At 42.3% G+C, this 27,125-nt stretch overlaps 1 protein-coding gene across 6 annotated transcripts in view; it reads left to right on the top strand.

The window, feature by feature from the left end:
* Positions 1-1,558: 1,558 nt before the first annotated feature.
* The window catches only part of ATF1 (activating transcription factor 1), an 80,727-nt gene continuing 55,160 nt past the window's right edge, over positions 1,559-27,125 (top strand). Inside the window, exons 1-2 of one of the 6 annotated variants that reach the window (XM_046012533.1) lie at positions 1,559-2,428; positions 9,329-9,427. Coding sequence is in view for 2 of the 6 variants with exons in the window: in XM_046012532.1 (XP_045868488.1) it covers positions 9,335-9,427 (93 nt within the window). In the remaining 4 variants the exon portion in view is untranslated. Of the gene's footprint in view, positions 2,429-9,328; positions 9,428-17,022; positions 17,117-26,231; positions 26,250-27,125 lie in introns of those variants that run through there. The other 5 variants (XM_046012532.1, XM_046012537.1, XM_046012536.1 and 2 more) reach the window with 5 other exon arrangements.

The following is a 27,125-nucleotide window of genomic DNA, read 5'->3' on the forward strand; positions in this document are numbered from 1 at the left end:
ATTGGTACTGTTGGACATCCTCCTCAGTGCTCCTCCTGCCCCCATCTCTTTGTCTCTCAAGTCTTTTTCTTTCACCATCCTCTTACCCTCACATTCCCGGTCGATTTGCCGCACTGGCCGCGACAGTTAAGCATTCTGAATTCCAAGGAAGAAACAACCAAACACAAAAGAACAGTAAACTTACAGCCAGTCTTCCAGATTGGATTAATATTCTGGATTCCAGAATGACTAATACTGGGTTTTGTTCATTAAGAAAGGCTGATGTCTGAGAACCTTCATAGGACACTATGCTTTCCTATGGTATATGACATTTTGATTCTTTAAATAATTCTGGAACACGGCTTGAGTATTATACTCTTCCCAATTTTGATAACAAGAAGACAAGCTTAGAGAGGTTTGGGTCATTTGCCTAATCAAAATTGAAAATAAAGGCACCTATTTCAATAGTCAACAGAATTTGCTGAATGAATGGCATTAGCTAAATGTTAGTGAGCTCTTTGGAGTGTCTGTCAGAGCAACTCTTGAGCTTTGAATCACATTATCTGGCCTTAAAGGTTAAGATTTTATTTACTTATGAGCGAGAGACAGAGGTAGTGACAGTAGTGACAGAGACAGCAAGAGAGCAGGGGAAAGAGAGGAAGAAGCAGGCTCCCCGTTCAGAACGGAGCCCAAAGCAGGACTCAATCCTAAAACCCTTATGATAATGAACTGAGCCACCCAGGTGCCTAAGCCTTAAAGGTCAAAATCAGGAAGGGCTCTATCCCCTAAATCAAATTGCCATTTACATTGAAGATCTCAAACTAATAAAACGCCAGAAAAATCCTGGATCTTATTTTGTCAAGAACACACTAAAAAGTTTATCATTTATCATTTGTTATCATCACTATAAAGCCATAAAATAATATTTTGCAAGGAAATGGATACAGAAAAAAAATTCAGAATAATGCATAATCCCTTTTCCAAACAGCTAGATTTACATTTAAAAATATTTTCTAAATCCCAGACATCGGGCTCTCTGCTCCGCGGGGAGCCTGCTTCCTCCTCTCTCTCTGCCTGCCTCTCTGCCTAGTTGTGATTTCTGTCAAATAAATAAAATATTAAAAAAATTAAAAAAAATATTTTCTAAAAAGATTTTACTTATTTGACAGACAGAGATTACAAGTAGGCAGAAGAGGGAGGCAGAGAGAGAGAGACAGAGAGAGAGCGGGAGGAAGGGAAGCAGGCTCCCTGCCGAGCAGAGAGCCCGATGCGGGGCTCAATCCCAGGACCTTGAGATCATGACCTGAGCCTAAGGCAGAGGCTTTAACCCACTGAGCCACCCAGGCGCCCCTTAAAAATATATTTTTTTAATATTTTATTTATTTGACAGAGAGAAATCACAACTAGGCAGAGAGGCAGGCAGAGAGAGAGGAGGAAGCAGGCTCCCTGCAGAGCAGAGAGCCCCACGCGGGGCTCCATCCCAGGACCCTGAGATCATGACCCCAGCCGAAGGCAGAGGCTTTAAACCACTGAGCCACCCAGGCGCCCCTTAAAAATATTTTTTTAAAGCTTTTGCAATGTATTAAAATGACGGCGTGTAACATTTTGACAACGCTCCACTGTAAGCTCCAGCTGAGGTAAATCTGTTTCAGCGGGACACCCTTAGCGGCGCAAAACACCCTGCCTGTACTGTATGTAAGTGTGAAATCAGTCTTTGGAGAAAATCCTTTCGCGGGGTAGAAAGGATGCAACTCCACGCAGTTTTATGCGATTAAAAATAGGCTGAGGAAACCCAAGAGAACATGCTTCAGTCCCTTCTCTCTACCAGATCCGTACAGGTGATGCGTGCGTCAAGGCCAGGATCGACGGTTCTGGGTCTCATCACCCAACCCGGAGAAAGTAGGAGCTGAGCTGAGAGCGACGCCACTAACTCATGAAGAGCCTCACACCGAGCGGCCTCCTGACACCACCAAGCCAGGTGGGGCCTCCAAAAACACAAATGTGGGAGGAGAGCGGACAGAGTTCCAGAAGCGAGAAACGACTACAGGTAACCTTCACCTCCGAAGTAACACTTTGCCATCCGAGGACACCCGGCACAAGATGGCGGCACGTCACGTGAGCAACGTGGTGACGTGAGACGGCGGCCCGCACGGACGGACCGCCTGAACCTCACCCCCCACGCTCTTACTCAGTTTTGCCCCCCTCTCCTCCCCCGCCCCCGGCCTGGTGTAGATCATGCCGCCACTGGCGGCCCTGACTGCCGAGGAAACGGTAGCATAGGACAGTTGGCTGTTAAGTGACACTGATTCTCCCCGCTCCGCCTGACCCCTGAGACGGAGGGACGTCCCCCGCCGTGTGAGGGGGTGGTGAAGTGGGAAGAGAATTCGGATCCACCTGGGAGGGGAGAGTGGAAGTTCCCGCCCCGGACAGCGGCGAGCTGCAGCCACAGGTAAGCAGGGGGCGGGGGTGGGACGTGCTCCTGTGTCCCCGTGTTCCCGGGCGGAGGGAGGGCGTGGGGACTCGGCGCCATCCGGGACGCCGAGTCAAGTCTCCCGCCGGGTGGGGGGTCGCGCGCGGCGGCAGCGGTGGGGGAGGGGCGCGGAGGGCGCGCAGCGGAAGGGGGAGGGGCTGCTCGCTGTCCCCCGGCCGGGCGCCCTTCCGGTTCTCGTGCCTGGTCCGGCTGTTCTCCCGCAGTCGTCGGTCTCCCCTGCCTCCCAACCTCCCCCTCCCCCAACCAAAATAAAACCGGAGACTTCCCGCCGGGGGTGGCTCTCGCCTCTGAAGCGGCCCCTATGCGGCCGAAGGCGAGCGCCCTCCGTCGAAGGTCTCGGAATTGGAGGGAGAGGGCGGGGCGGGGAGAGCGGCGTGGCCTTGGCCTCCGCGCGTTTTCCGCCCAGCTGCCCGAGACCGGTTATGTCCGCCAGGGATCCCGCAGGGAACTCACAGTCCAGTGGGGAGGTAGACAGTAAAGCTACAGACGCATGAAACAGTAATGGAAAGGTGTAGCTGGTGAACGAGAAGGAGCGTGTGGGATGATAGACGTTCCTCTGTTTATCTCTGGACAGTGGATCAAGGCGAGGAAACTGTCTCTTTGATTTTCTCTTATACCGTGAAACTAAGCATGGTCGTTCCCAGCATGCAGGTTTCCTGCATCAGGTGTACGTTGGAGCGTGCCCCTTAATCTGCTTTAAAAATCTTTGTAGATGTTAAATAATGGTTTTATTAGCTTTTGAGGAGCTGTGGGCTAGTACTGGTTTCCTCAGCCATCGGAAAGGGCATTCCTGTGAAACCTTAAGAGAAATGACCTAAAGCGAAGAAGAAATTACCATTAATTTATACGGAAATTTTTTTCTGTGTTCTCAGACCCCCCAAATAATCTCTCAGGCTTTTCATACCTTCGGACTCATCTTAACTAACAAAATAAATTGAGATAAAGTCCCTGATGCTCACCGACGCAGTTCAAAGCTATGGAGACTTGATGCTGAGATGCTGAGTATAGTTTAGGGGAAGGAGCTCGCAGGCCCCTCCTGCTGTTGTGGTCCAGGCTGCCTCTATAATGTCTGGCTGTGAAACAAACCCTGAATGCTATCTTCACTTGTTTCCTGAAAGTGAAAATCCCCTTGAGATTTCTTTCTGTTAGTGAAATCAGGTATTAGTGTACGTTTTTTGTCAAAGTGCAGTGATGCAACACGAATTTTTGAGAAGTAAGGGATACTCATTGAGAGTGCCCTTCTGAGGCTTTTTCAGCATAGATTTGGCAAGCATCTTTGTCAAACTGGCATGGTTTGTGATGAGAGTTTGTATTGCTATGTTTGTTTGCAAAATGCATTTTATCTTGAGAATTTTGTTACCAACAGATCTAAGCAGTTTTATTAAAATGCTGTTTTTCCTGTAGATTTTGTAGTATGCATATTCCTCGGTGTCCCAATTAGAATCAGTACAGTTGTCCTAACACTGAATGTGTTAGTTCTGTTATCCTTTAAGGTTATGTTTGGTCTGTGATAAATCTGTACAGTACTACTATATCACCAGTAGGTGGTAGTCCCGTCCAAAAATGCTTTTTCTTCACACATCCTACTTAATTATAATGAATTTCCATCTCTAAAGTAGGATTTTGTGTGCCTGTGTTGTCTTGATTCGAAAGCCAAATTGAAGTAATTGTCTAAATATATTTCTTTAACCATTACTTCTTTCTGTAGCTAAACAAACCCTACTAAACACATTGATTTAGTCAGCATTAATGAATGTGCAAGGTATTAGTGCTATATTGGGAACGGGATATGGTCTTTGGCTCCCTAGAGCTTGCATTCTGGTGGCAAGACAGAAAACAGGCCATTACAATACTGGGTGAAGAGGGGGTACCATGGGCTTTGGGGATACAGCTAGAGCTTCTCGACTAGTCTGAGGGATTCATGAAAGATTGCCTGGGAGAATAAATAACTCAAAGGAATAGGCCACATGAAGAGGAGGGGAGTAGTGTTTCTGGCAGAGGGAATGGCATATGTGAAAGCCTGAAGGTGAGAGAAAGCAAGGTAGGCACATGGGAAGTTCTGGAAGAAATTCAGCATGGCAAATGAACAATTTTGAGGGGAGATCATGAGTTCAGTTATGTAAGTGTCAAGCAAGAAAGAGACTCCTTGCCCTCAAGCTTATCATCGTTCTGTATTCTCTGTAGGTGAGGAAACTAAGACCTTCATTCAACAAATGAGAATACTAACTGTATTTATTGATGTTTGTTTACTGCATACATGAGTGTCTCTATTGGGCCGCTACAGGCACTGTCCTTAGGTACCTTAAGACTGGGGGAAACAACACCAAAAAAAAAACAAACAAAAAAAGACTTGGGGGAACCAGGCATGCCAATAAACACAGTTCCAGGTGTTAAGTGACCGCCTTAGAAATATGTGGAGGGCACAAAGTAGGAAGGAAGAAAGGACCTGGAGCAGTTGAGAATTTAATGTTTGGGATGAAACTTGAAAAGAGTAGGAGTTTGCCAAATGAACAAGTTGGCAATGTTAGAGGAAGAGGGGCAGTGTGGGGGGAAGAAAAAAACATGGATTTTGAGTTAAAATAGTTCTGGCTTCAGGTCTTGTATTCACATCTTACTGTGAGATTCATAGAAAATGGCAATTTCCTTGAGCCTCAGTTTACACATATCTCAAATAGGGAATCCAGGAAATGATATAAAAAAGCTCTTCATTTAATGCCTAGGATATAATATTCCTTTCTTTGCAAGTTTTCTTAGAAGCACCATGTCTTTTACTTACATTCTTTATATGTCAGCAAGATCACAGCCTGTTGCATTTTATCCACCTCCGAAATTCCATCCCGTTGATGGCGCTTTTGAAGCTGTGTTTCACTAACCCCTGTGATTCTGGCCTGCTTACTGGTGTCTAGTGTTAAGCTTCCATCTGCTGCAGGGAGCTATATTATTTTCATAGAGAATGCTTTTGATCACATACACCTTATTCTGTGTTGAGCCAGTTTTTAACAGATCATTCATCTTAACCTCAGTTTTAAGAGTAATAACTGAAAAGAGTGAGCAAATGAAGATTATACGCCGACATAAAAAAATGTATAGTTTACAGTGAGATATAACTATAAAGCTGTCTTCATTTTGGAAAACAGATTAGTTGATTTCTCTTTGAAAAGTTATAGAAAATGGGCTATCTTATTTTCCGTAGGAAATGTGGTTGTAATAATTGGCCATAATCTTACTTGCTGACTGTAGTGGCTTTTACTAGGAAATGTGTGTTGTTTTGTTGATTGTGTTAGTTTCCATTAGATTTAGGATTTCTTAATAATACTGTTACGGAGCAGAAATCAGTGAGTCACAGTGAAACAGAAAACTATCGTTTCCAGTAATTTAATAAGGTTTTGAAAAATCTTTTATAGTTTCTTTCAGTGCTTTAGCACTATATATATTTTTTTCTTTTATACATTCTAAATTATGTCTTCTGAAATGGGAGTGTTAAAAAAAGGCATTTTCAGCTGCCTGGCTGTCTCAGTAGAACGTGTGACTCTGGATTTTGGAGTTGTAAATTTGAGCCCCACATTGGGTATAGAGATTACTTAAAGTCTTTTTTTTTTTTTTTTTAAAGATTTTATTTATTTATTTCACAGACAGATCACAAGTAGGCAGAGAGACAGGGGGAGAGAGGGGAGGAAGCAGGCTCCCGCTGAGCAGAGGGCCCAACAAAGGGCTCCATCCCAGAACCCTGGGATCATGACCTGAGCCGAAGGCAGAGGTTTTAACCCACTGGGCCACCCAGGCGCCCCAAAACCTTTTTTTTTTTTTAAGTCATTTTCAATACAGATAGTATGGAGAAAATACATAATTGCAGGTTTGGTGCTATCTCTGTTTAGTCTGTGATATTATACTTGTATTAGTGGAGATGAAAAATCATGGCTCTTCCTAAAGAAGGGACTAGATACAAGATTAAGAGCAGTTGAAGAAACAACATAGGAAGCATTAGATGAATTTGGCAAAATTAAAAGTTTTAAAATAATCATAGTTAAGTCAATGTTAAGATATTTGTATCCACATGATAGAAATGAAATTTGTTTTAAGAAATATTAGGGATGCTTGGGTGGCTCAGTTGGTTAAGCGTCTGCCTGCTGCTCAGGTCATGATCTGAGGGTCCTGGGATTGAGTCCCACATCAGGCTCCTTGCTCAGCAGGGAGCCTGCTTCTCCCTCTCCTGTTACCCCACTTGTGCCTGTACATGTACTTGCTCTCTGGCAAATCAATAAAATTTTAAAAGATATAGAGTAGGATGCCTGGGTGGCTGTCGGTTGAGCATCTGACTCTTTTTTTTTTTTTTAAGATTTTATTTATTTATTTGACAGAGATCACAAGTAGGCAGGGAGGCAGGTAGAGAGAGAGTGGGGGAAGCAGGCTCCCTGCTGAGCAGAGAGCCCGACATGGGGCTTGATCCCAGGACCCTGGGATCATGACCTGGGCTGAAAGCAGAGGCTTTAACCCACTGAGCCACCCAGGCGCCCCTTAATTTCAGCTCAGGTCATGCTCTCAGTGGTCCTGGGGTCAAGCCCCACTTTGGGCTCTGCACTCAAAGATTCTCTCGCGTTCTCTCTCTGCCCCTCCACCGGCTCATGCACACACTCTTCCCCTCTGTCACTTTCTTTAAATAAATAAATAAAACCTGGTTTTTTTTGTTGTTGTTATTGTTAAGATTTTATTTATTTATTTGACACAGACAGTCAGAGAGGGAACACAAGCAGAAGGAGAAATAGGTTCCCTGCTGAGCAGGAGCCTGATGCAGGGCTCCATCCCAGGACTCTAGACAGTGACCTGAACCAAAGGCAGATACTTAATGACTGAGCCACCCAGGCTCCCCTGAATAAAACCTTTAAAAATATTTTAAAAAAAGAAACAGGCAAATAAGAAAAACACTAAGATTTGGTGATAAATGGATGAATAAGTAATATGAACAGATAGCTCACACAACTAATAGAGAATTAAAGAAATGTAAAACAGTATGTCATTTTTCACCTATCATTGCTTTCTCATGTACTTGTGATGGACTGTAACTCTTTCAGAAAACTTCATTTTTATTTATTTGTTTGTTTAAAAGATTTAATTTATTTATTGGACAGAGAGACACAGCGAGAAAGGGAGCAGATGCAGGGGGAGTGGGAGAGGGAGGAGCAGGGAGTCTGATGTGGGGCTTGATCCCAGGACTCTGGGATCATGACCTGAGCCGAAGTCAGACACTTAATGACTCAGCCACCCAGGTGCCCCCAGAAAACCTTAGATATTCATACTCCTTGATCAAGTAATTCTCCTTTTTGGAATATGTTCTGTGGAGATAATTTTAATTGTGGAAGAGTTTTATGTACCAAAGATATTAATCACAGTATTATCTAGTTTGGTTAAAAAGAAAAAAAGAATTATGTATGTTCCCTGGATGGAATATTATGTAGACTTTGAATATATCATATTTTGTTTATTAATTCATCTCTATGCATAACTGGATTGATTGTACTTTTTGACTATTGTACTTAATGTCGCATGTGCACATTTAAGATATATTTGTCCAAATATATCTTAAAGACCCTGCTTTCAATTCCTTTAGGTATATACCTAGATGAGGGATTTCTGGATCACACAGTGGATTCTATCTTTAAAATTTTTAGTAACTACCATAGTGTTTCCCATAGTGGCTACACCTTTTTTGCATCCCCCACAACAGTGCACAAATGTCCCAGTTTCTCCACATCCTCACCAGCACTTACTTTATTTTATATATTTTTTAAAATATTAGCCATCCTAGGGGCGCCAGGGTGGCTCAGAGGGTAAAGCCTCTGCCTTCGGCTCAGGTCATGGACTCAGGTCCTGGGATTGAGCCCCACATGGGGCTCTCTGCTCAGCAGGAAGCCTCCTTTCCCTTTCTGCCTGCCTCTCTGCCTACTTGTGATCTCTCTCTGTCAAATAAACAAATAAAATCTTAAAAAAAAAATATTGGCCATCCTGATGATGGGATGTTGGGATGATATCTCATTGTAGTTGTGATTTAGATTTCCCTAATGGTTAGTGATACTGTACATCTTTTCATGTTTGCTGGCCAAACCCTCTTTTTTTTCCTGTGTAATCATTAAAAAACCTTAAATTCTGCCCAAATCTTTTAGCAGTCTAAGTGGTTGTCTTCCCTTTTGGCATATTCCATCTTTCATAAGCCATTTATTCTCATTTTTACCGAGCCTGCATATCCTGCACTTGGCTTCTCTAGATCATCTAGATCTTTAGAATCTCTTTAGGTGTGGTTGTGCTTACTTATTTAGTTTGTTCAGCTTCTGTTTAATGAATTCTCTATGTAGCACTATCTGTGCAATTAGAAACTGTTTCCTAGATGAAGAATTCTTGTGCCCATGGACAGGAAGACTATCATACTTCCTGAGTGGGATAACACTTGAAAACTTAGTCACAATAATTTATGTATATATTTGCCATTTATTAAATTTGAACAGGTTCATGTGGATCAAAATTTTTTAAATGTAAAGGAATATGCAAGGAGTAGTCTTTTCTATCTCTGTTCCATAACTGTCAATTCTCTTCTACAGAAACAACCAGATTGCCAATTTTTATACAACTGTGCAGCATATTATACATATTCTGTAGTGCTTTTTATTTGCCATTTCTTGAGATCTTGTAATTAGATCTCTACATAGAGCAGAACATGAGAAGACAATGAGTCTGAATAAATTGAGCTAGCTCATAGCATAGAGAAACTTCATCTTGCTCCTCTGAAAACATACACATGTTAAGGAAAGAAATGTCTTAGGATTTCTTGAAAAAGCATCTTCTAACTGACTTTTTTCCCCCTTATAGTTGATTATGGAAGATTCCCACAAGAGTAACACTGCAGAGGCAGCGCCGCAGCCTGGTTCAGCGGTTCAGGGAACTCATATTTCTCATATTGCTCAACAGGTAAGGCAGGATCCAGCCAAAATACTGAGCTAATTAGGGATATTTTAAGAAAAAGGACCAAGGAAAAAGAGCTGTAAATGTTGGACTGTAAGGAAGGAAGGACGGTACCTGGCAATGTTATTTCAGTTTTATTTTTTAATTTAATTTTATTTTTTATTATTTATTTTCTTCTATACAAAGTACCTTTAATGTTGTTTTAATAGGTATATACTTTACAAAACTTGAAGTAGATTTCATTTTTTGTGGTGCATGAATATTTTGATTTTTTCCAGATAGATAGTTTTTGCATAAGAAAAATGAAAAATTATTTATCTCTTTGTGCTAACTTGAAACAGACTAATAATTTCAAGAGGCAAACCATCTCAGTTCAGTAGATTTATTGTGAATGTATAGGAAATCTTTTTGCTGAACTGGAAAATCGGCTTCTACATTAGAGAATTTAAATTGATAGGCATGCATATTGCAGAACTGATATTTTAAAATTTCAAATTGTCTGATCCATGCACGTGACCCACTTCAAGGAAAACAATGGACAGGTGTTTGTTGCCTGTGATAAGACTTGAACTTTCAAGCAAAAATGAGAATTTTGAAAAACTTGTATTCACCATTGTGAGCTTGACAGTTTCCCAGTACTTACAGACTTTTCAGTTACAAAATTGTGTTACAAAATCATGCTTGGGTATAAGATTCATTCAGAGTGCAAGGTAAACAATGGATTTTATTTTATTTTTTTAAAGATCTCTTTATTTACTTAAGAGAGCGAGAGCAGAAGCATGGAGGAGGGGCAGAGAGAGAGGGAGAAATAGACCCTCCACTGAGCAGGGAACCTGATGTGGAGCTCAGTCCTAAGACCCTGGGATCATGATTTGAGCCCAAGGCAGAGGCTTAATTGACTGAGCCACCCAGGCACCCCAGATCAATGGATGTTAATGTTAATAGAATATATAACGTTAAGGGGTGCCTGGTGGCTTAGTTGGCTGGGTGTCTGCCTTCAGCTCAAGTCATTATCAGGTGGTCCTGGGATCAAGTCCCATGTTGGACTCTGCTCAGCAGGGAGTCTGTTTCTCCCTCTCCCTCTGCTCCTCCACCCCCCACCCCCACCCCTTCCTATGCTTGCTTTTATGTGTTTTCTTTCCCTCTCTCTTCTCTCAAATAAATAAAGTCTTCAAAAAAAAAAAATAACATAACATTAAGATTGTATATTGCAAACAACCTTTAAGAAACTACAACCTGTTTAAGTTCTAAAGTGGTATCAAAGAAGAATATCCACAGTTATCTGAAAACACTATTAAGAACAGTCCTCCCTTTTCCAACTTCATATATATGTGAGGCCAGGCTTTATTTATATACCTCAGCCAGAACAACAAATGGCAAAATATTTAATGTAAGAGAAGGTAAGAGGATTCAGGCATATTCTATTAACTCAAACATTAATTTGCAGAAATGTAAAATGTCATTCTCTTATACTAATTTGGGAGAGGGAAGTTTAGTTATATAAATGAAAATTAGATTTGTAATAGATTTATATTACTTCAAAATGAACTGTTAAATATTTTTTAAATTTCTGTTTTAATTTTAAATGTGTTAGTAGATTAAAAGCCCACATATACAAGAATTCTTTGGGTCCTCAGTAATTTTTAAGAGTAGAAAGAGTCTTGAGACCAGAAAATTTGAGAAGCGAGGCCCGAAAGGATTAATCCTTCAAGCTTTATGCATCCTTCTTTATTATTTGGCTGTATCTGTGTAGAATAATGGTATCTTCTCCAGATGGTGCTGGAAAAACAATTATAGAGTCTTTCAGCTATCTTTCTGTTAATAGAGCCCTTCACAAAAATGTTTAAATTCACTTGGCTTGTATACTTCAGTTATTTTGGTTAGATGTGAATGTTCTCCAAGTTTTCTTAGAAGCATATTTACAGCATATTTACAGTGAGATGTAGAATGAGTACATTTCTAAGTGGTAAGTAATTTTGTAGTGATTTTGAAAAATAATGTCACTGACTTCATGTCCAAATTCTTGTGGCGTGATTACTTCATTAGACTCTAAATACTGTAAGGAAACCGTATCTACAGCAGTGATATTTATTTAGTCATTCAGTATAAGCTGGGGACATAGGAATAAACAAAAGCCTCAGCTCTTACGGACTTTCCTTCTGATTTTGGGGAGACAGGCAATAAAACAGGTATCAGTTCATAGTGTGTACTGTGGAGACTAATAAAGCAGGGCAGGAGGGATGGGAATTGGTGGGGACAGGTGGACTTGTCTTTATATATAAAGCTGTCAGAGAAGTCTCATTTACACGAACTAACAGTTGTAAAACGCTGAGACTGGTAGGTACTTGGCGTAGTTAAGGAACGGCACAGAGACTGGTGTTGTGGGAGACAGATGAATGAGGGGAGAATGATACAGGATGAGGCAGAGAGGTTTGGGGTGGGAGGGGAGAGTGCCAGGTAAGGTAGGCCTTGTAGGCCACTATAAGGCTTTTGGCTTTTAAGCGGGGTGAGATGGGAATCTTTTGGAGTGTTTTGAGTAAAAACTTACCTGATGTTTAAGTAGGATCATTTTGGCTGCTTTATGCTATGTAGAGTAGAAGCAGGAAAATCAGTTAGGAGGCATTTAGAATAATGTGCTTGAGAGGTGGTAGTGGCTTGGACCAAGGTGGTAGGTAGCAGATAAAATTTAGATTCTGGATATAATTTGGTTTTAAAGCCAACAGTGTTTACTTTCGGATTAGATGTGGGTTTTAGAGAAAAAAAGAAGTTAAGATAGACCCTAGTATTTGGCTTGAATAACTGTAGGAATGGAGTTGCCACTTAATAAGATGGACAACACGAGCAAATTTTTCTTCAGTTTTGTGGGGTAAATTTGGCAATCAGGAATTTGGCTTTTAGGCATGTTAAGTTTGTGATGCTATCTGTATTACTTTTCTGTGCTAAAATTACCGCAAACTTAATTGCTCACAACACATATTATCACAGTTTCTGTGAGGGCAGAAACTTCTTTGCTAGGTTCTCTTTGGTGTTTCAGGTTGCAATCAAGGTATTGGTTGGGGCTGGGTTCTCACCTGTGGGTTGAACTGTGGGTTGAAGAATCCACTTCCAACTTGACTCAGGTTGTTGGCAGACTTCATTTTGTTGCAGCTGTAAGACTGAGAGCTTCAGTTTTTTTGTTGGCTGGAGGCCACCCTCAGATCTTACAGGTCCTCTGCAGTTCGCTGCCATGTGGCCTTCCCCATAAGCAGTTCACAGCATGGAAGCCTGCTCCATTATGTCCGGCAAGAGGATGAGAGTGAGTTGGCTAGCAAGACAGAGTGTTGTATAATACCATATGACCTAATCAAGGAAATCATATGCCATTCCTTTGCTATAAAATGTAATCATGGGAATGACATCCCATCATCTTTGCCTTACCGATTAGAAGAAAGTTGCAGGTCCTTCCCACACTCAATGGAAAGGATTACCCAAGGGCACGAATACCAGGAGGTGGGGGTCACGGGGCCACCTTAAAGTTTGTCTGCCAAACCATAAAAATAGGTTTGTCCAGTAGGCAGCTGGAGATATGTGATCTGGAGTCCAGGGAAGTCCAGACTAGAAATGTAAATGTAGGAATTGTGGCTTTATAGGTGGTATTTAAACTCACAACGTGATTTCTGACTTCCATTTGGGATATAGAAAGCTGAAAAGAGTATTGCTCCTTTATGATGGAGCAATTTATTGCTTCAAGATGGGAGCATCTTGAAATAAGAATGAGCTGTAATATACAAAGTTATAACTTCTCTTGATTCATCAGAGGTGGGATCTGGCTCAACAGCACAGGAAGAAGGTAGCGCTGTGGTACAAGGATAGAGAAGAATTGGGCTAAGTTTTTAATGGATTGCTGAAGTCTTAAGTGTGGGCTAGCATGAGACTAGAATCCTAGAGAGCTGCAGACACAACGTAGGTAACATCCACCTCTAGGCTTTTTCTTCAACGTCTCCTAGCAGTTTGTCATGAGAAAGATTGGGGAAAGCAAGGGAGGCGGGGTAAGGCCCACTAGGTGGTTATGTCATTCCTGGACTCTTCTCCCAGGAAGAGCTTTAAGCCACTGGGGGAAGGGAATAAACTCTACTTTCCATTATGGCTGGGAGGAGTGAGAAGACAAAAACCCATAAAACCCGAGGGAAGGTGAGGAAACTTCTGGGTTCAGGCCCTTTTTTTTCCCACTGCTGGGAGAAAGCCCTGTGCCTGGAGATCCAGGGATAATGGCTTGCCTGAGACTCTGACTCAAGTAAAGAGACCGTATTCCGCCCCTGGGGACTAGCCTCTGGGGGAGGGGCCCAGGGAAAACCTGAAGCGGAGGGTGGAGCAAGAACCCTGAGAAAAACCCCCAGGCAAACCAGCTCCCACCCTAAGCAGAAGGTTGCTCCAGAGGAATTTCTAGTAGATAGTGCACTTAAGTTAATCATAACAATAGAACCCAAACCCAGCTTAATTTCTAGATTGACTCAGCCTCTCCCCTCAGCTCCCACTAATAGCTTGCAGAGAAAGAGCCATTTTTATACTGTTTCCTCAGTCTCCTGTGTTATACATGATATCCATCATCCAGGCAAAAATTCTGAAACATACAAAAAGTAAGAAAAAATAGCCCGCTGTTCAAAAATCAAAATAACTGATAGACTGAGGATGATACAGTTGTGAGACCTCTCAGTTAATTAATTTTTAAGGATTTTATTTATTTATTTGACACAGAGAGAGCACAAGCGGGGGAGTGGCGGTAGAGGGAGAGGGGGAAGCAGGCTCCCTGCTGAGCAGGAAGCAGATGTGGGACTTGATCCTGGGACCCCGGGATCATCACCTGAGCTGAAGGCAGCGGGTTAACCAACTGAGCCACCCAGGCGCCCCTGAATTTATTTTTTTTAAGATTTTATTTATTTATTTGATAAAACATACAAGCAGGGGGAGCAGCAGCTGAAGGAGAGGGAGAAGCAGACTCCCCACGGAGCAGAAAGCCGGATGTGGGGCTTGATCCCAGGACCCTGGGATCATGACCTGAGGTGAAGACAAATACTTAACCGATTGAGCCACCCCGGCTGCTCCTTGTTGGGTTCACACTCCTGGGGATCTGTTTCTTTCTGTCCCTCTTCCTCTGCCCTTCCCCCCACTTGTGAGCACGTGCTCCTCTCTCTGTCAAATAAAGAAATCTTTTTAAAAAATAAAATAATAGGGCGCCTGGGTGGCTCAGTGGTTTAAGCCGCTGCCTTCGGCTCAGGTCATGATCCCAGGGTCCTGGGATCGAGTCCCGCGTCGGGCTCTCTGCTCAGCCGGGAGCCTGCTTCCTCCTCTCTCTGTCTCTGCCTGCCTCTCTGCCTACTTGTGATCTCTCTCTGTCAAATAAATAAATAAAATCTTAAAAAAAAAAATAAAATAAAATAATAATGAACAATATATTAAAGGTTCTAGTGGAAAAGGTGGACAACATGTATGATGGTAAATTTCAGCAGAGGAATGGGAAGTATATGAAAGTCAAATGAATATACTAGAAATGAAAATTTTGATATAGATGAAGTATGTTTTGGGGCTTATTAGTAGACTGAACATAGCCAAGGAGAGAATTCAGTGAATTTGAAGATCAACACAAAATATCCAAATTGAAAACAAAGAGAAAACAAATAGGGGGAAAACAGAACAGAGCATCTCAGAGCTGTGGGGGACAGTACCTATTTAACACAAGTGTAATTAAAGTCCTGGAACTACATGAGATTTTTGGGGGTCTTGTATACTTAGAAATGAGTCTGTGGATTTGACTAGGGCTCTCCAGCATTTGTTGGACTTTGGGAAGATTGACGAGGGATAGTCAGTGAAGTTAAGAGGAGACTCAAGAGAAAGAATCTTGGAAATTAAGAATAAGGTGATGGTCAACTGTATAATGCTGCTGGCAGGTCAAATAAGGAATAAAAATCAGCTGCTACCACAGTTGGTTTTCATTATTCAAGGATTCTGTATTTGCAGATTTGCCTACTTGATAAAATTTATATGTAAGCCCAGAATGAGCCCAGTACTTCTGTGGTCCTTGCCCAGAGTGGTGACAGATTGGAGTCACTTGATGCACACCTTCCAGCTGACGTTGAACTGAGGCACCAGGGCTTTGTCGTCTTATTTTATCTCTCATGCTTTAAATAGTTCTTTTGGTGGTCTGATTAGTGGCATATTTTTTGCATTTTTGTGCTTTTTGTTAGTGATTTTGTTGTTTAAAATGGCCTCCGAGGTGTAGTGTTGAGTGCCAGGAGGAGAGAATACATGTGTTAGGTAAGTTTTATTCAATTATGGGTTATAGTGATGCTGTCTCTGAGTTCAGTATTAATGAATTAGCAATATATATATATTTAAAAAGGTGTCTTTAAACAGAAACACTAAAAACAAGGTTATATATTGACCAGTTGATGAAAATAATGTGCCGAGAGGCCTGCAGGAGCCTAACTCCATATTCCCCCCACCCCAGAGCAATGATTCAGTATTTGCTAATTCCATGTACATGCAACTTTATAGACTATAATTACCACAATTAGCAAGAATTGACTATTTAGCAACATAAAGTTTATTGACAGCCTTGACAAAAAACTATTTCAGTGGGAGTGGGGATAAAAAATCTAAATAATTGGATCCAAGAGAATATGGAAAAAGAGATGGGGAGGGAGGGAGAAATGTAGACACTCACTGAACAGAATGAAAAGACAACTCATTTAAGGTATTTTGTTACAAAGGGGGCTAAGAAATGAAGTTGCTGGAGAGGGTTGTAGGTCAAAGCTCCAAAGCTTTACTTTATTATTTTTAAGATAGGAGGAATTAACAGCCTGTTGGTATACCAGTGGGATTGATTAAATAGAGGGGGAAGACTGGATGATACAGGAAGGGGAGAGGTCAGTTCTGGGATGACATCTTTGAGGAGGGCTGGGAACGTGATTTAGTCTATAAGTAGAAAAATTTATTTTATATGACCACAGGTACATTATTCACAGTAAGAAAGTAAATACAGGTTAGGTGGGTAGATTGGGGATGAGAGACTCTGAAAATTTTCTTTTGATAACTTTTTTAAAAATGGTATGTATGTATTTATTTATTTATTTATTTGACAGAGAGAGAGAGAGAACATGAACAAGTAAGGGAGTGGCAGGCTCTCTGCCTAGCAGGGAACCCAATGTGGGGTTTAATCCTGGGACCCTGAGATCATGACTGGGGATCAAGGCAGATGCTTACCCAGCTGAGCCACCCAAGCACCCCTCTTTTGATAATTTCTTTGTTTTTCAAAATGCTTTGAGAAGATAGGGAAGGAGGGGAAAGTATGAAATAGTCTGCCAGGACAATAGGAGAATGGAAGTGGACTTTGGGATATGTAATAGGATTGATGGGGTTCATAAACAGCCCACTTGAGGTTTGATCATGAGTTTAAAGTGATACTGTTTCTGTTTTTGTTTTAAGGATTTATTTGTTCATTTGAGAGAAAGAGGGGCAGAGGAAGCACAAGTAAACAGGTGGAGAGGCAGAGGGAGAGGGAGAAGCAGACTCCCCACTGAGCTGGGAGCCCAACATGGGGCTGGATCCCAGGACCTGGAGATATCACTTGAGCCGAAGGCAGATGCTCAACCATCTGAGCCACCCAGGTGCCCCTAAAGTGAGACTGTTAAGTTATGTGTTTTTCTCCAGTCTAATCAGGTAAGGTTTGTATTCAGGTTACAGGCATAGAGTAGGGAAACTAACCGGGCCAATGTTTAGTTAAGGGTCTGTAATGAAGCAAGAAAAGACAAGAACATTGGTGATGTGTGTGATAGGGTGATTATGATGCTGGGTCACAAAATTTAAGCTGTATAGGGAAGGAAGTGGGGACTTGATGGGGTCAAGAGCAGGGAAAAAACATAGTGGGTTTAATGGATTATGGGTTCCTGTGGAGTCCAAGAATTGTTGAGAGTCCAAATAGTAGAGGTAATGAGTTGGATGTAGGTGATAGTCAGAGGGATGCTTGAATTTGATATTATGGAGGGATGCATTTATTGACAATGATAAGATTTAATTAAGTAAGTGGTTCTCAACTGGAGTGTACTGCTTCCCCACTGAGATGTCTGGAAATGTGTATGTGTTTGGGGGTGGGGAGGGTGCCACTGATACTCAGTGGGCGGAGACCAGAGATGCTAAATGTTTTGCACTGAGCAGGATATTTTTATACATGGAGGAATCATCCTGCCCCAGATGCCTGTTTAGAAACCTTGTAGGGTATTACAACTGGAGCAGGTAGCTGAGGAGGGTGGAACACAGGGCTTTGGAGAAGAATAAAAGACAGAGGCCTGGGTATGGAAGGTTACTGAATGTTGCATATGGGAATCTCCGCAGATCATATCAGGACTGGCATTAGAATAGGTTGGTTTGACTGCTAATGTCTTAAGGAAATGAGGGGACATGACTGCTGTAAGGACAGTCTGCTGCTATGAGCCTTGAAGTTGGAAGCTTTTAGGGGAGGACTTTGAAGGGACAGTGGTCTGGAAGTACTGATGAAAAGCAAAGGAAACACGCACCTTATTTGTGGACTCATTGTATGAGTACAGGAGAGAGCTGTTAGGAGAGGCAGTTTTCTTGAGAAGAGAGCTGAGGTTCAGTTATGGCAGGAAGGTGAAGGGGAGGGAGTTAGTACTGTTGAATTTCATTTAGTGACAAATTATATGTAGATTGAGAGGCAAGCAGTCTTGCTTAATGAAAAGAATGATGGAAGCAGTCAGAAGACTGGGTTGGAACCTGGATTTTGTCACTTAGTGACTCTAAAACTTTGACTAAGTCACTTATTTAATAAGACTTGATGTTCATCATCTGGAAATTATGTGTCAGACTTGGCGATCTCTAAGGTCTTTTCCAGCTCATAACTTTCAATAATTCTCATATTGTAGAGAAATTTGTATTAAATTACCAGGTGAGAATAGGTGTATCAAGTGTGAGTAGGGAAAACGGTGATGATAGTAACAGTTGAGTGTCCACAGGGTGCTAGGTGCATTTCTAAGCATTTTGCGTGTTGTAATGCCTTCAAACCTTGTGTCACCTGCTGTGCTTTTGTAGCTGCCACACAGCTAGTAAGCTGGAGATGTGATCTGAATTCCAGCAGTTTGACCTCTGTCACAGTTGGGGTTTCCTGGGAAGTGGACTGTGAGATGGAGATTAGCATGCAGGAGGTTTATTAGGGAGTCCTCTTGGGATTACCACCTGTGAAAAGTAAAGAAGGAAGCAGGATTGGGCAGAGGGACAAGTGGAACTGCCATTCAGTCTCAGTGAGGGCCTCAGCTGACCCCACAGAGAGCTTTGAAAATGAGATGGCTCTTCAAAATGGGGGGAAGGGGCCAGCCAGGCCTTCATATCCCAGCATGCACCAGTCATTGGATCTTGAGTGACCTGGGAATGGGGGTGTATATGACCTTAAACGAGGTGACTCATCAACCAAGTCTATTCCAAAGAGGGCTGACAACTGCCCACTGCCAGCTGCTGTACTCCAGCAGCTAGGGAATAAGTCTTTTACTAGTGAAATGGGATCTTTGAGTTGCATCATAATGCCCACCACAACACCAACATCTGTAGTCCCCAGTCCTTTGTTGCCTCCAGGGAGAGTATGAGGATAAATGAGAATAATGGAAGAAATTACACATAGGCTTGGCTCCAAAACACTTAAGAAACAGCTTGATCTCGGTGCCTGAGTGGCTCAGTGGTTAAACTTCTGCCTTTGGCTCAGGTCATGATCCAGGATCCTGGGATAGAGCCGCGCATCAGGCTCCCTGCTAGGCGGGAACGCTTCTCCCTCTCTCACTCCCCCTGCTTGTGTTCCTGCTCTTGCTGTCTCTCTCTGTCTTAAAACAAATCTTAAAAACAAAACTGAAAACCAGCTTGATCATCATGCGTTTTTGGTTTTTTAAGATTTTATTTTTAAGTAATCTCTGTACCCCTGTGGGGCTTGAACTGACAAACCCAAGATCAGTAGTCACGTGCTCTACGGACTGAGCCAGTCAGGTAACCCTAAGTCATTCGTTTTTTTGTTTTGTTTTGTTTTTGTTTTTAAGATTTTATTTATTTATTTGACAGAGATCACAAGTAGGCAGAGAGGCAGGCAGAGAGAGAGAGGAGGAAGCAGGCTCCCCGCTGAGCGGAGAGCCTGACACCGGGCTTGATCCCAGGAGCTGGGTTCATGACCCGAGCTGAAGGCAGAGGCTTTAACCCACTGAGCCACCCAGGGGCCCCGCCATTCGTATTTTTGACATGAGGACTTAAGGTTCATCTAGGAAGAAACTAAGAATGTGTGTGCATCAGTGCCTTTGATAATCCTTTCTTACCTGGAGATACTCTAACATTTGGATATTCTAGGTCATCTTGGTTTCACTTTCTGGTAGAGAAAGATTCTCTTATAAAGTAACTTAGAAATTTGGGTGAGTTTATTTGGATGTTTCCAGCATGGATGGCATGGGAGAGTAGAAGAATGATTCTTTGTTTTCATTTGCTTAACAGGGTCTTTCACAGAGCTAAAGGTTTTAAATTTTGTCTAGGTCCAATTTATCAAGTTTTCCTTTTACGGATTGTTCTTTTGGTGTCTAAGAATTCTTTGCTAGTCCTAAATTTCAAAGATTTTTTTGTTTCTTCCTAGAAACTTTAGAGGTTTATGTTTTACATGTAAGTCCATGATTCATTTTAAGTTAACTTTTATATAGATTTGAGAGTTTTGGGTTGTTTTTTTGTTTTGTTTTGCCTCTGGATGTACAATTGCTACAGCACCACTGCATTCCTTTTGTGCCTTTGTCAGAAATTATTTGAGCATATTTATCTCCTCCTCCTCTATTATGTTCCATTGATCTATGTGGTGTCCCTCTGTCAGTACTGTGCTATCTTGATAACCATGTATAGTAACCCTTAACATCCAGAAGAAAGGTTACTCCCATTTTATTCTTCTTTTTCAAAGTTGCTTTAGGGCCTTTCCCTTTCCATATAAATTTTTGCAGGAAGCTTGTCCATGTCTACAGACCTACAGATCGATTAGGGGAGAACTAATACCTGATTGAATCTTCCAGCCTTTGAATCTCTCCAGTTGTTTAATCTCCTTTGATTTCTTTCCGTAGCATTTTGTCTTTTTCATACAGATCCTGTATGTGTTTTGTTAGACTTATACCTAAGCATTTCATTTTCTTAGGGACACTTTGTAAATGATGCTTATTTTCTTTGGAGCTGTTGTGATACTGTGTTGGATTTTACTTGTTAGGATATAGAAATGTAATTGATTCTTATTTATTGATCTTAGATCTTGGAACATTAGTTTTAGGAGTGATGATTGTTTTTGTTTTTAATATTTCTTGTGATGTTCTATGTAGAGAGTAGGGAACCTGCTTCTCCCTCTCCCACTCCCCCTGCTTTTGTTCCCTCTCTTGCTGTGTCTGTCTCTGTCAAATAGCACAGACTTGTTGAAGCCCTTGACTAGGAAAATGGGTTTCCCAATCACTGTGAAGTTCAGAGAAAAATTCTCCAAGTAGGGATAATCTTTTCCATCAGAATTTTAGGCACAGAAAAAATAGTGGCTCCTCTATGAGGAAGAGCTTCAGTCCACTGAGAAAGTATACAAACCATAACTAAATCATACTTACATACCCATGAGACAGGGAAGCATATGAAATCCTTTTGTGCAAACCAGTTCCTCTCAGTTGTTCTTTGGCCTGGCAGAACACATGAGGATAGGCACTTTTTGTAGCCTTATTAGTATTTCTCTACTGGTATTGGTTCATGAATGATATCTTATCATTTTGTCAGTAGGTGAATAGTTTAATGCACACAGAGTAGAAAGTGGGAACATTGGAATTTTGGGTAGGGCTGGATTGTCATTTGGTCCAAACCAGCATTCTCTTTTTATCGAAACAACAATTACTAGATTTCCAGTATTGTTTTTCCCTCTCTGGGGCTAATTATTGGGTATCTCTTACTAGTTTTCTCAAATGATAATTGGGGAGAACATCCTTTTGGACCATGACAGAGGTTTGGCTATTGGTTTCCTTGAGAGCAGTGTTTTTGGTAACTATATCAGCAAGGTTTACTCTGGTACCCAGGAAGTCGAGTCTGGAATGCCCAGGAACCTCCCTCTCAGAGGTTCAATAGCCAGAGCAGCAATAAAGCCAGAGCAGTTACTAGCCAGAGCAGCAATAAAAGTCTGACATCTAGTAAATTTTGGACATAGGAGCCATTTTTAATTTGAATACCATTAGAGGTAAGGAAACCTTAGTTTCCATAATGTTCCAAAGGCATACTGACAATGGGTTTAAGTGTTTGCAGTTTTACCCTTGGCCAGTGTACAAGCCTGAGGGCATAAAATTCAGCCTGTTGAGTAGCCAGAGGTAAAGGTGCTGCCTCAGTGACTTCAAAGCAAGTTGTAACAGCATACCTAGCATGATGTTCAGCATTTTCATCCTTTTTTCCCCCTAAAGATTTTATTTATTTGAGAGAGAGAGATAGAGCACTAATAGGGGGAAGGGGCAGAAGGAGAAGCAGACTACCCCCTGAGCAGGAAGCCTGATGGAGGGTTCAATCCCAGGACCCTAAGATCATGACTGGAGCTGAAGGCAGATACTTAACCAACAGAGCCACCCAGGCACCTTGCATTTTCATCTTTTAAATAGAACCATCAGTAAATCATTAAAAATCTGCAGTGGCTAGAGGAATTTTGTGTGAATTGTCACAGGGAGTCAGAAGATGGTCTGTCAGCATTAAGCAGTCATGGGGGTTTTCGTCAGTGAAGGAGGGGAGAGGACTAGCAGAGTTAAGGTTATTACAACAAGGAAGGGTTCTGTGAGGAGCCATTGGCAGCAGGATGTCCTAGGAGGTGAGATGACTGAGAAGTGCTGAGCATGAGTAGAATTCAGGAATTACTGCATGGGGCACAGAGGGTTAAAGGGATCCCCCTAGGATTATTTCTTCAGTGGCTTTAACTAAAAGGGAAGTGGCAGGAATGGTTCTGAGGCAAAGGGGCTCAGAGCCCCAGGCTCCAGTTTTTGGTCATATTACCCGTGGGTCGATGATGGTTCCCATGTTTTTGGATGACTACTCCAAGACATTCCCTCTCACATGAAAAGAGGAGAAAGGGAAGTTGATAATTAGGATGTCTGAGGGCCGGGGCTTTATTAGGCTTTTCTTTAAAGTCTCAAAAGCTGGGTACCTGAGTGGCATGGTCAGATGAACATCTGGCCCTTGGTTTTGTCTTGGGTTGTGATCTCAGGGTCATGAGATAGAGTCCCATGTTGGCATCCACGCTCAGTGCAGATCTGCTTAGGATTCTCTCCCTGTCCTTCTGCCCCCTCCCCACCCCGTGCACGCTCTCTTGCATGCATGCTCTCTCTCTTTCAAATAAATAAGTAAATCTTTTTAAAAAATCTATAAAAGTCTCAAAAGCTATATCCTCCTGGCCTTTTAAATAGTAGCATCAGGTTGGTCATTTTTTTAGTAAAGCATATAGAGATTGAGCCATAAAAAATAAGTTTGGAATCCACTTTCAGTGGTAGCCAGCCAGTCCAAGAAAACCTTATAATTGGTGTAGTTTTAGGTTTTGGAAAGTTTAGGGTGCCATGAAGCCTTCCTGGAGCCAAATATGCACCTTGTCTCAAGATCAGGTGCCCTATGTATCGAACCTGAATTGGAGCAAACTGCAGCTGGAAGTTTTAACTAGTGATGCTGTCTCCTGTGAAGAGGTTGGAGAAGAGCAGCAGAGAAGCTAATCATCTCTGTATTGTGACCAGCAGGGCCTACAGAAAACTTTATATCATCCAAATCAGCTTTAAGGGATTGTGAAAAGTCAGAGGACTGTGTATGTAACTCTGGGGTATCACTGTCCCAGTGTATGCCTGTTTTTCCCAAGTGAAAGAAAAACAGCTACCCTTATCAACTGGACTACTAAAAAAATTCACCACATAGATCAATAGATCACCACATAGGGAACAGTGTGCTTTCAGTGGGAAAGAATGTCAGTAACATGGGAGTTAGGAACAACAGGGTCCCAAGGAATAATGATGATATTTATTTCCCACAGGTCATGGACAGACCTCTATCTTTAGCAATTGGGTTTTCTCATGGGCAAAAGCAGGGTATCACAGGTACTAGTGCAGGGGATATTGAGGCCCTGAGCTTTGTAATCTTCTATATGAGCTTGATGCCTTGAAAGGTTTTTTTTATTTATAGGGTATTGACTCATTCTGGGGAGAGGTTTTGAGGGATCTGAATATTGATGGGAGGTGTACTGTGGATGCTGCCAATAAAAATTGAAGATTGTGCTCATAAAGAGGAAAGTAGTTGATCCATTAGGAACAAATGACAGTGTCCCCAGACAGCTGTAGTGCCATCAGAGACAGAGCAAATAAAAGATGTCAGGGGTAATCTAATCCCCTGGTTAGCTATCTTGATTACTGCTGTCAAATTCTAGAATTATTTTCCCCTTTTGGGAGAAATTTCACATGATGTTTTTCTAAGAAATCTCAACCTGACAAATGAATAGGAGTAGAAGAACTAAGAGAGAAAAGGATGCGGGGGCGCCTGGGTGGCTCAGTGGTTTAAGCCGCTGCCTTCGGCTCAGGTCATGATCTCAGGGTCCTGGGATCGAGTCCTGCATCGGGCTCTCTGCTCAGCAAGGAGCCTGCTTCCCTCTCACTCTCTCTGCCTGCCTCTCTGCCTACTTGTGATCTCTCTCTGTCAAATAAATAAAATCTTAAAAAAAAAGAAAGAAAGAAAAGGATGCATATCTCTCAAAAGCCCTAAACAAGGGGGAACAGGTTCAAAGACAGGAACATGTTGAGGTTCATTAGAGACGCCACTATTTGAACTGTTTTAGTACTCTGAGACAGAGGCTGCTTTATAGCAGTGGGCTTGAGGACCAAGAGTGTAGCTCCCGTGTCAGTAAGGACAGAAAGAGATTCATTCCCAGTATGGAGAGTGGTTGCTCCAAGCCAGTTAAGAGGGAAGATTAGGAAGAGCCTCGGTAGTTTCTTGGAGCTCCTTCATTGGGAATTAGGAGGGCATTTGTTAGGCTGTCTCAGTGGCTGAAGCTCCTGGAGCACTTAAGTTGGTAACAGCCTTTTTTCCAATGTCATGATCCTTTGCAATAATAGCAGAAACTAGGGGGCTTTGATGAACGTCCTTCATTTGCCAGAGTTAAAAGTTGAGAATTTTAGCAGTCTTCATTTTAGGTGACTCCTCTGGGGTACTAGCAAGCTGGTTTGCTAAATTTAGACTAAATCTGGAGTGGGCAGTTTACCATCCCAGAAGAACTGGTTCAGCCCATTAATAACATGGTTAAATGCTACCTAGGCAGATTGAACATCTAAAGGAGGACCAGAAGTTTTTAAAGACAATTTGGAGTTGATTGCCTGGTCAAAAACAGGTTCATCAGGCTTTTGTGTGCAAGTCTGAATCTTGTTCTAGTCAACAGGCTTAGTTAGAAAAGTCTACTGCCGTGGCTCAGTGGAGATTTACAGTGAGTTTTCTAGCATCCTGCCAAAAGTTAGAGTTTGTTTCTCTAAATCCCCTTCAGGATCTTCCCATCAGGCTGGCTTCATGCAGTTTTAAGCCTGGTCCTCATCAACAAGCATGTAGACTAATTGATAAAAATCTGAGAAACGGGCGCCTGGGTGGCTCAGTGGGTTAAAGCCTCTGCCTTTGGCTCAGGTCGTGATCTCGGGGTCCTGGGTTTGAACCCTGCATCGCATCGGGCTCTCTGCTCAGCAGGGAGCCTGCTTCCTCCTCTCTCTCTGCCTGCCTCTCTGCCTACTTGTAATCTCTGTCAAATGAATAAATAAAATCTTTAAAAAAAAATCTGAGAAACTATGAATTTGAATAACTTTATTAAATTCTCTAGCAAAGCTATTGTGGGGGGTGGTCCTGCATCACTTTAGCAAAACTCTTTAACTCTGACTCTCAGTTTGGCCTTAGTCCAGAGAACCTAAGAAATTGGGGGTTCATTTGGATCCTCAAAAGATAACTTTAAAGGGACAGATTCTGATAGGCTCAGGGGTAGGGAGTGGGGAGAGTGGTTCAGGGAAAAAGGGAAGTTTGGTGAAAGAATTAGCATGGGGGAGCAGGGTGCACAGAGAAGAGGTCAGGATGGTGGATGGTGGTGGAAGTCCGGCCTCAACTCTGGCATAGAAGACAAGGGAGAGGGGAACAGCGACCTCACAAGCCTTTTTGTCTGTCTTTAAAGGTTTTCCTCAGTTAGTCTAGACGTTCTATTTTGTGGACAGGCAATTTTATTTTTAATTTCTTTAAAAATTTTTTATAGGTTTTATTTATCTATTTGATAGAGACGCGGCAAGAGAGGGAAGGCAAGCGGGAGAGTGGGAGAGGGAGAAGCAGGGAGCCCAATGTGGGGCTCGAACCCAGGGCCCCGGGACCATGACCTGAGCCGAAGGCAGCCTCTTAAGGGCTGAGCCACCCAGGCGCCCCGTGGAGAGGCAATTTTAGATTCCTGATAACATTTGGAAGCTTCAAAATATGAATCAAAAATCCCATTCAGTTTCCACAATTTTAGAGCCTTAACTCTTCAATTCAGTTTTGAGGAAAGTAAGTTTGGAAGGATTGGAAGTTCCCCATAATGGCCATTTGAGGTTCTAAGTTACCTTTTTTTTTTTTTTTTTTAAGATTTTATTTATTTATTTGAGAGAGTGAGAGAGCATCAGAGGGGAGGTCAGAGGGAGAAGCAGACTCCCCATGGAGCCGGGAGCCTGATGCGGGACTCGATCCCAGGACTCTGGGATCATGACCTGAGCCGAAGGCAGCCGCTTAACCAACTGAGCCACCCAGGCATCTCGTAAGTTACTTTTGATTAAATCGGTCTGTTTACTAGAAATGTGCACGAGGAAGGAGTATAATATTGAAATATAAAATGGGGGCAGCTGGCTGGCTCAGTTGGAAGAGCATATAATTCTTGATCTCAGAGTTGTGAGTATGAGCCCCATGTTGGGTTTACAGATTACCTATAAATCTATAAAATTTTAAAAATTTTAATAAAAAATTACAAAATCAGGCCAGGGTCCCAGTAAGGGGGTGGTGGTGCCGCAAAACAATTTGATGACAGAGATCCCATTTTTTAGGGGTTTCTTTGTTTTCTAGAGCAAAAAAAAACAATTCCTAAACAGAACTGTTTGAAGAGGAACAGCCTGGTTCCAAAAGGAATCAGACTATCCAGTAGGAACAGCCCAGTTCCAAAGGAATTAGACTGAAATTTAGTACAGTTCAGTGGGAAAACTCTGGTTCTAAAAAGGAGATGGACTGAAGGCCAGAGGAGTATTCTCAGAAAAGACAAAGCCTTAAAGTAGATCTTTAAGAAGCCCTAGAGAGGGGCGCCTGGGTGGCTCATTGGGTAAGCTGCTGCCTTTGGCTCAGGTCATGATCTCAGGGTCCTGGGATCGAGTCCCGCATCCGGCTCTCTGCTCAGTGGGGAGTCTGCTTCCCTCTCTCTCTCTCTCTGTCTTCCTCTCTGCCTGCTTGTGATCTCTGTCTGTCAAATAAACAAATAAAATCTTAAAAAAAAAAAAAAAAAAGAAACCCTAGAGAGACCAAACACACAGAGCAGAGTTTGAATATAGGGGGAAACTTAACCTTCAAACTCCATGATGTGTAAGAAAGTAGTGAACTCAGTTATCTCTGTGGCTACTGGGTGCCTGTTTGCTTACCAAACAGTTAT

This window comes from Meles meles, chromosome 7 (genome assembly GCF_922984935.1).
Source record: "Meles meles chromosome 7, mMelMel3.1 paternal haplotype, whole genome shotgun sequence".
In the NCBI taxonomy this organism is placed as follows: Eukaryota; Metazoa; Chordata; class Mammalia; order Carnivora; family Mustelidae; genus Meles; species Meles meles.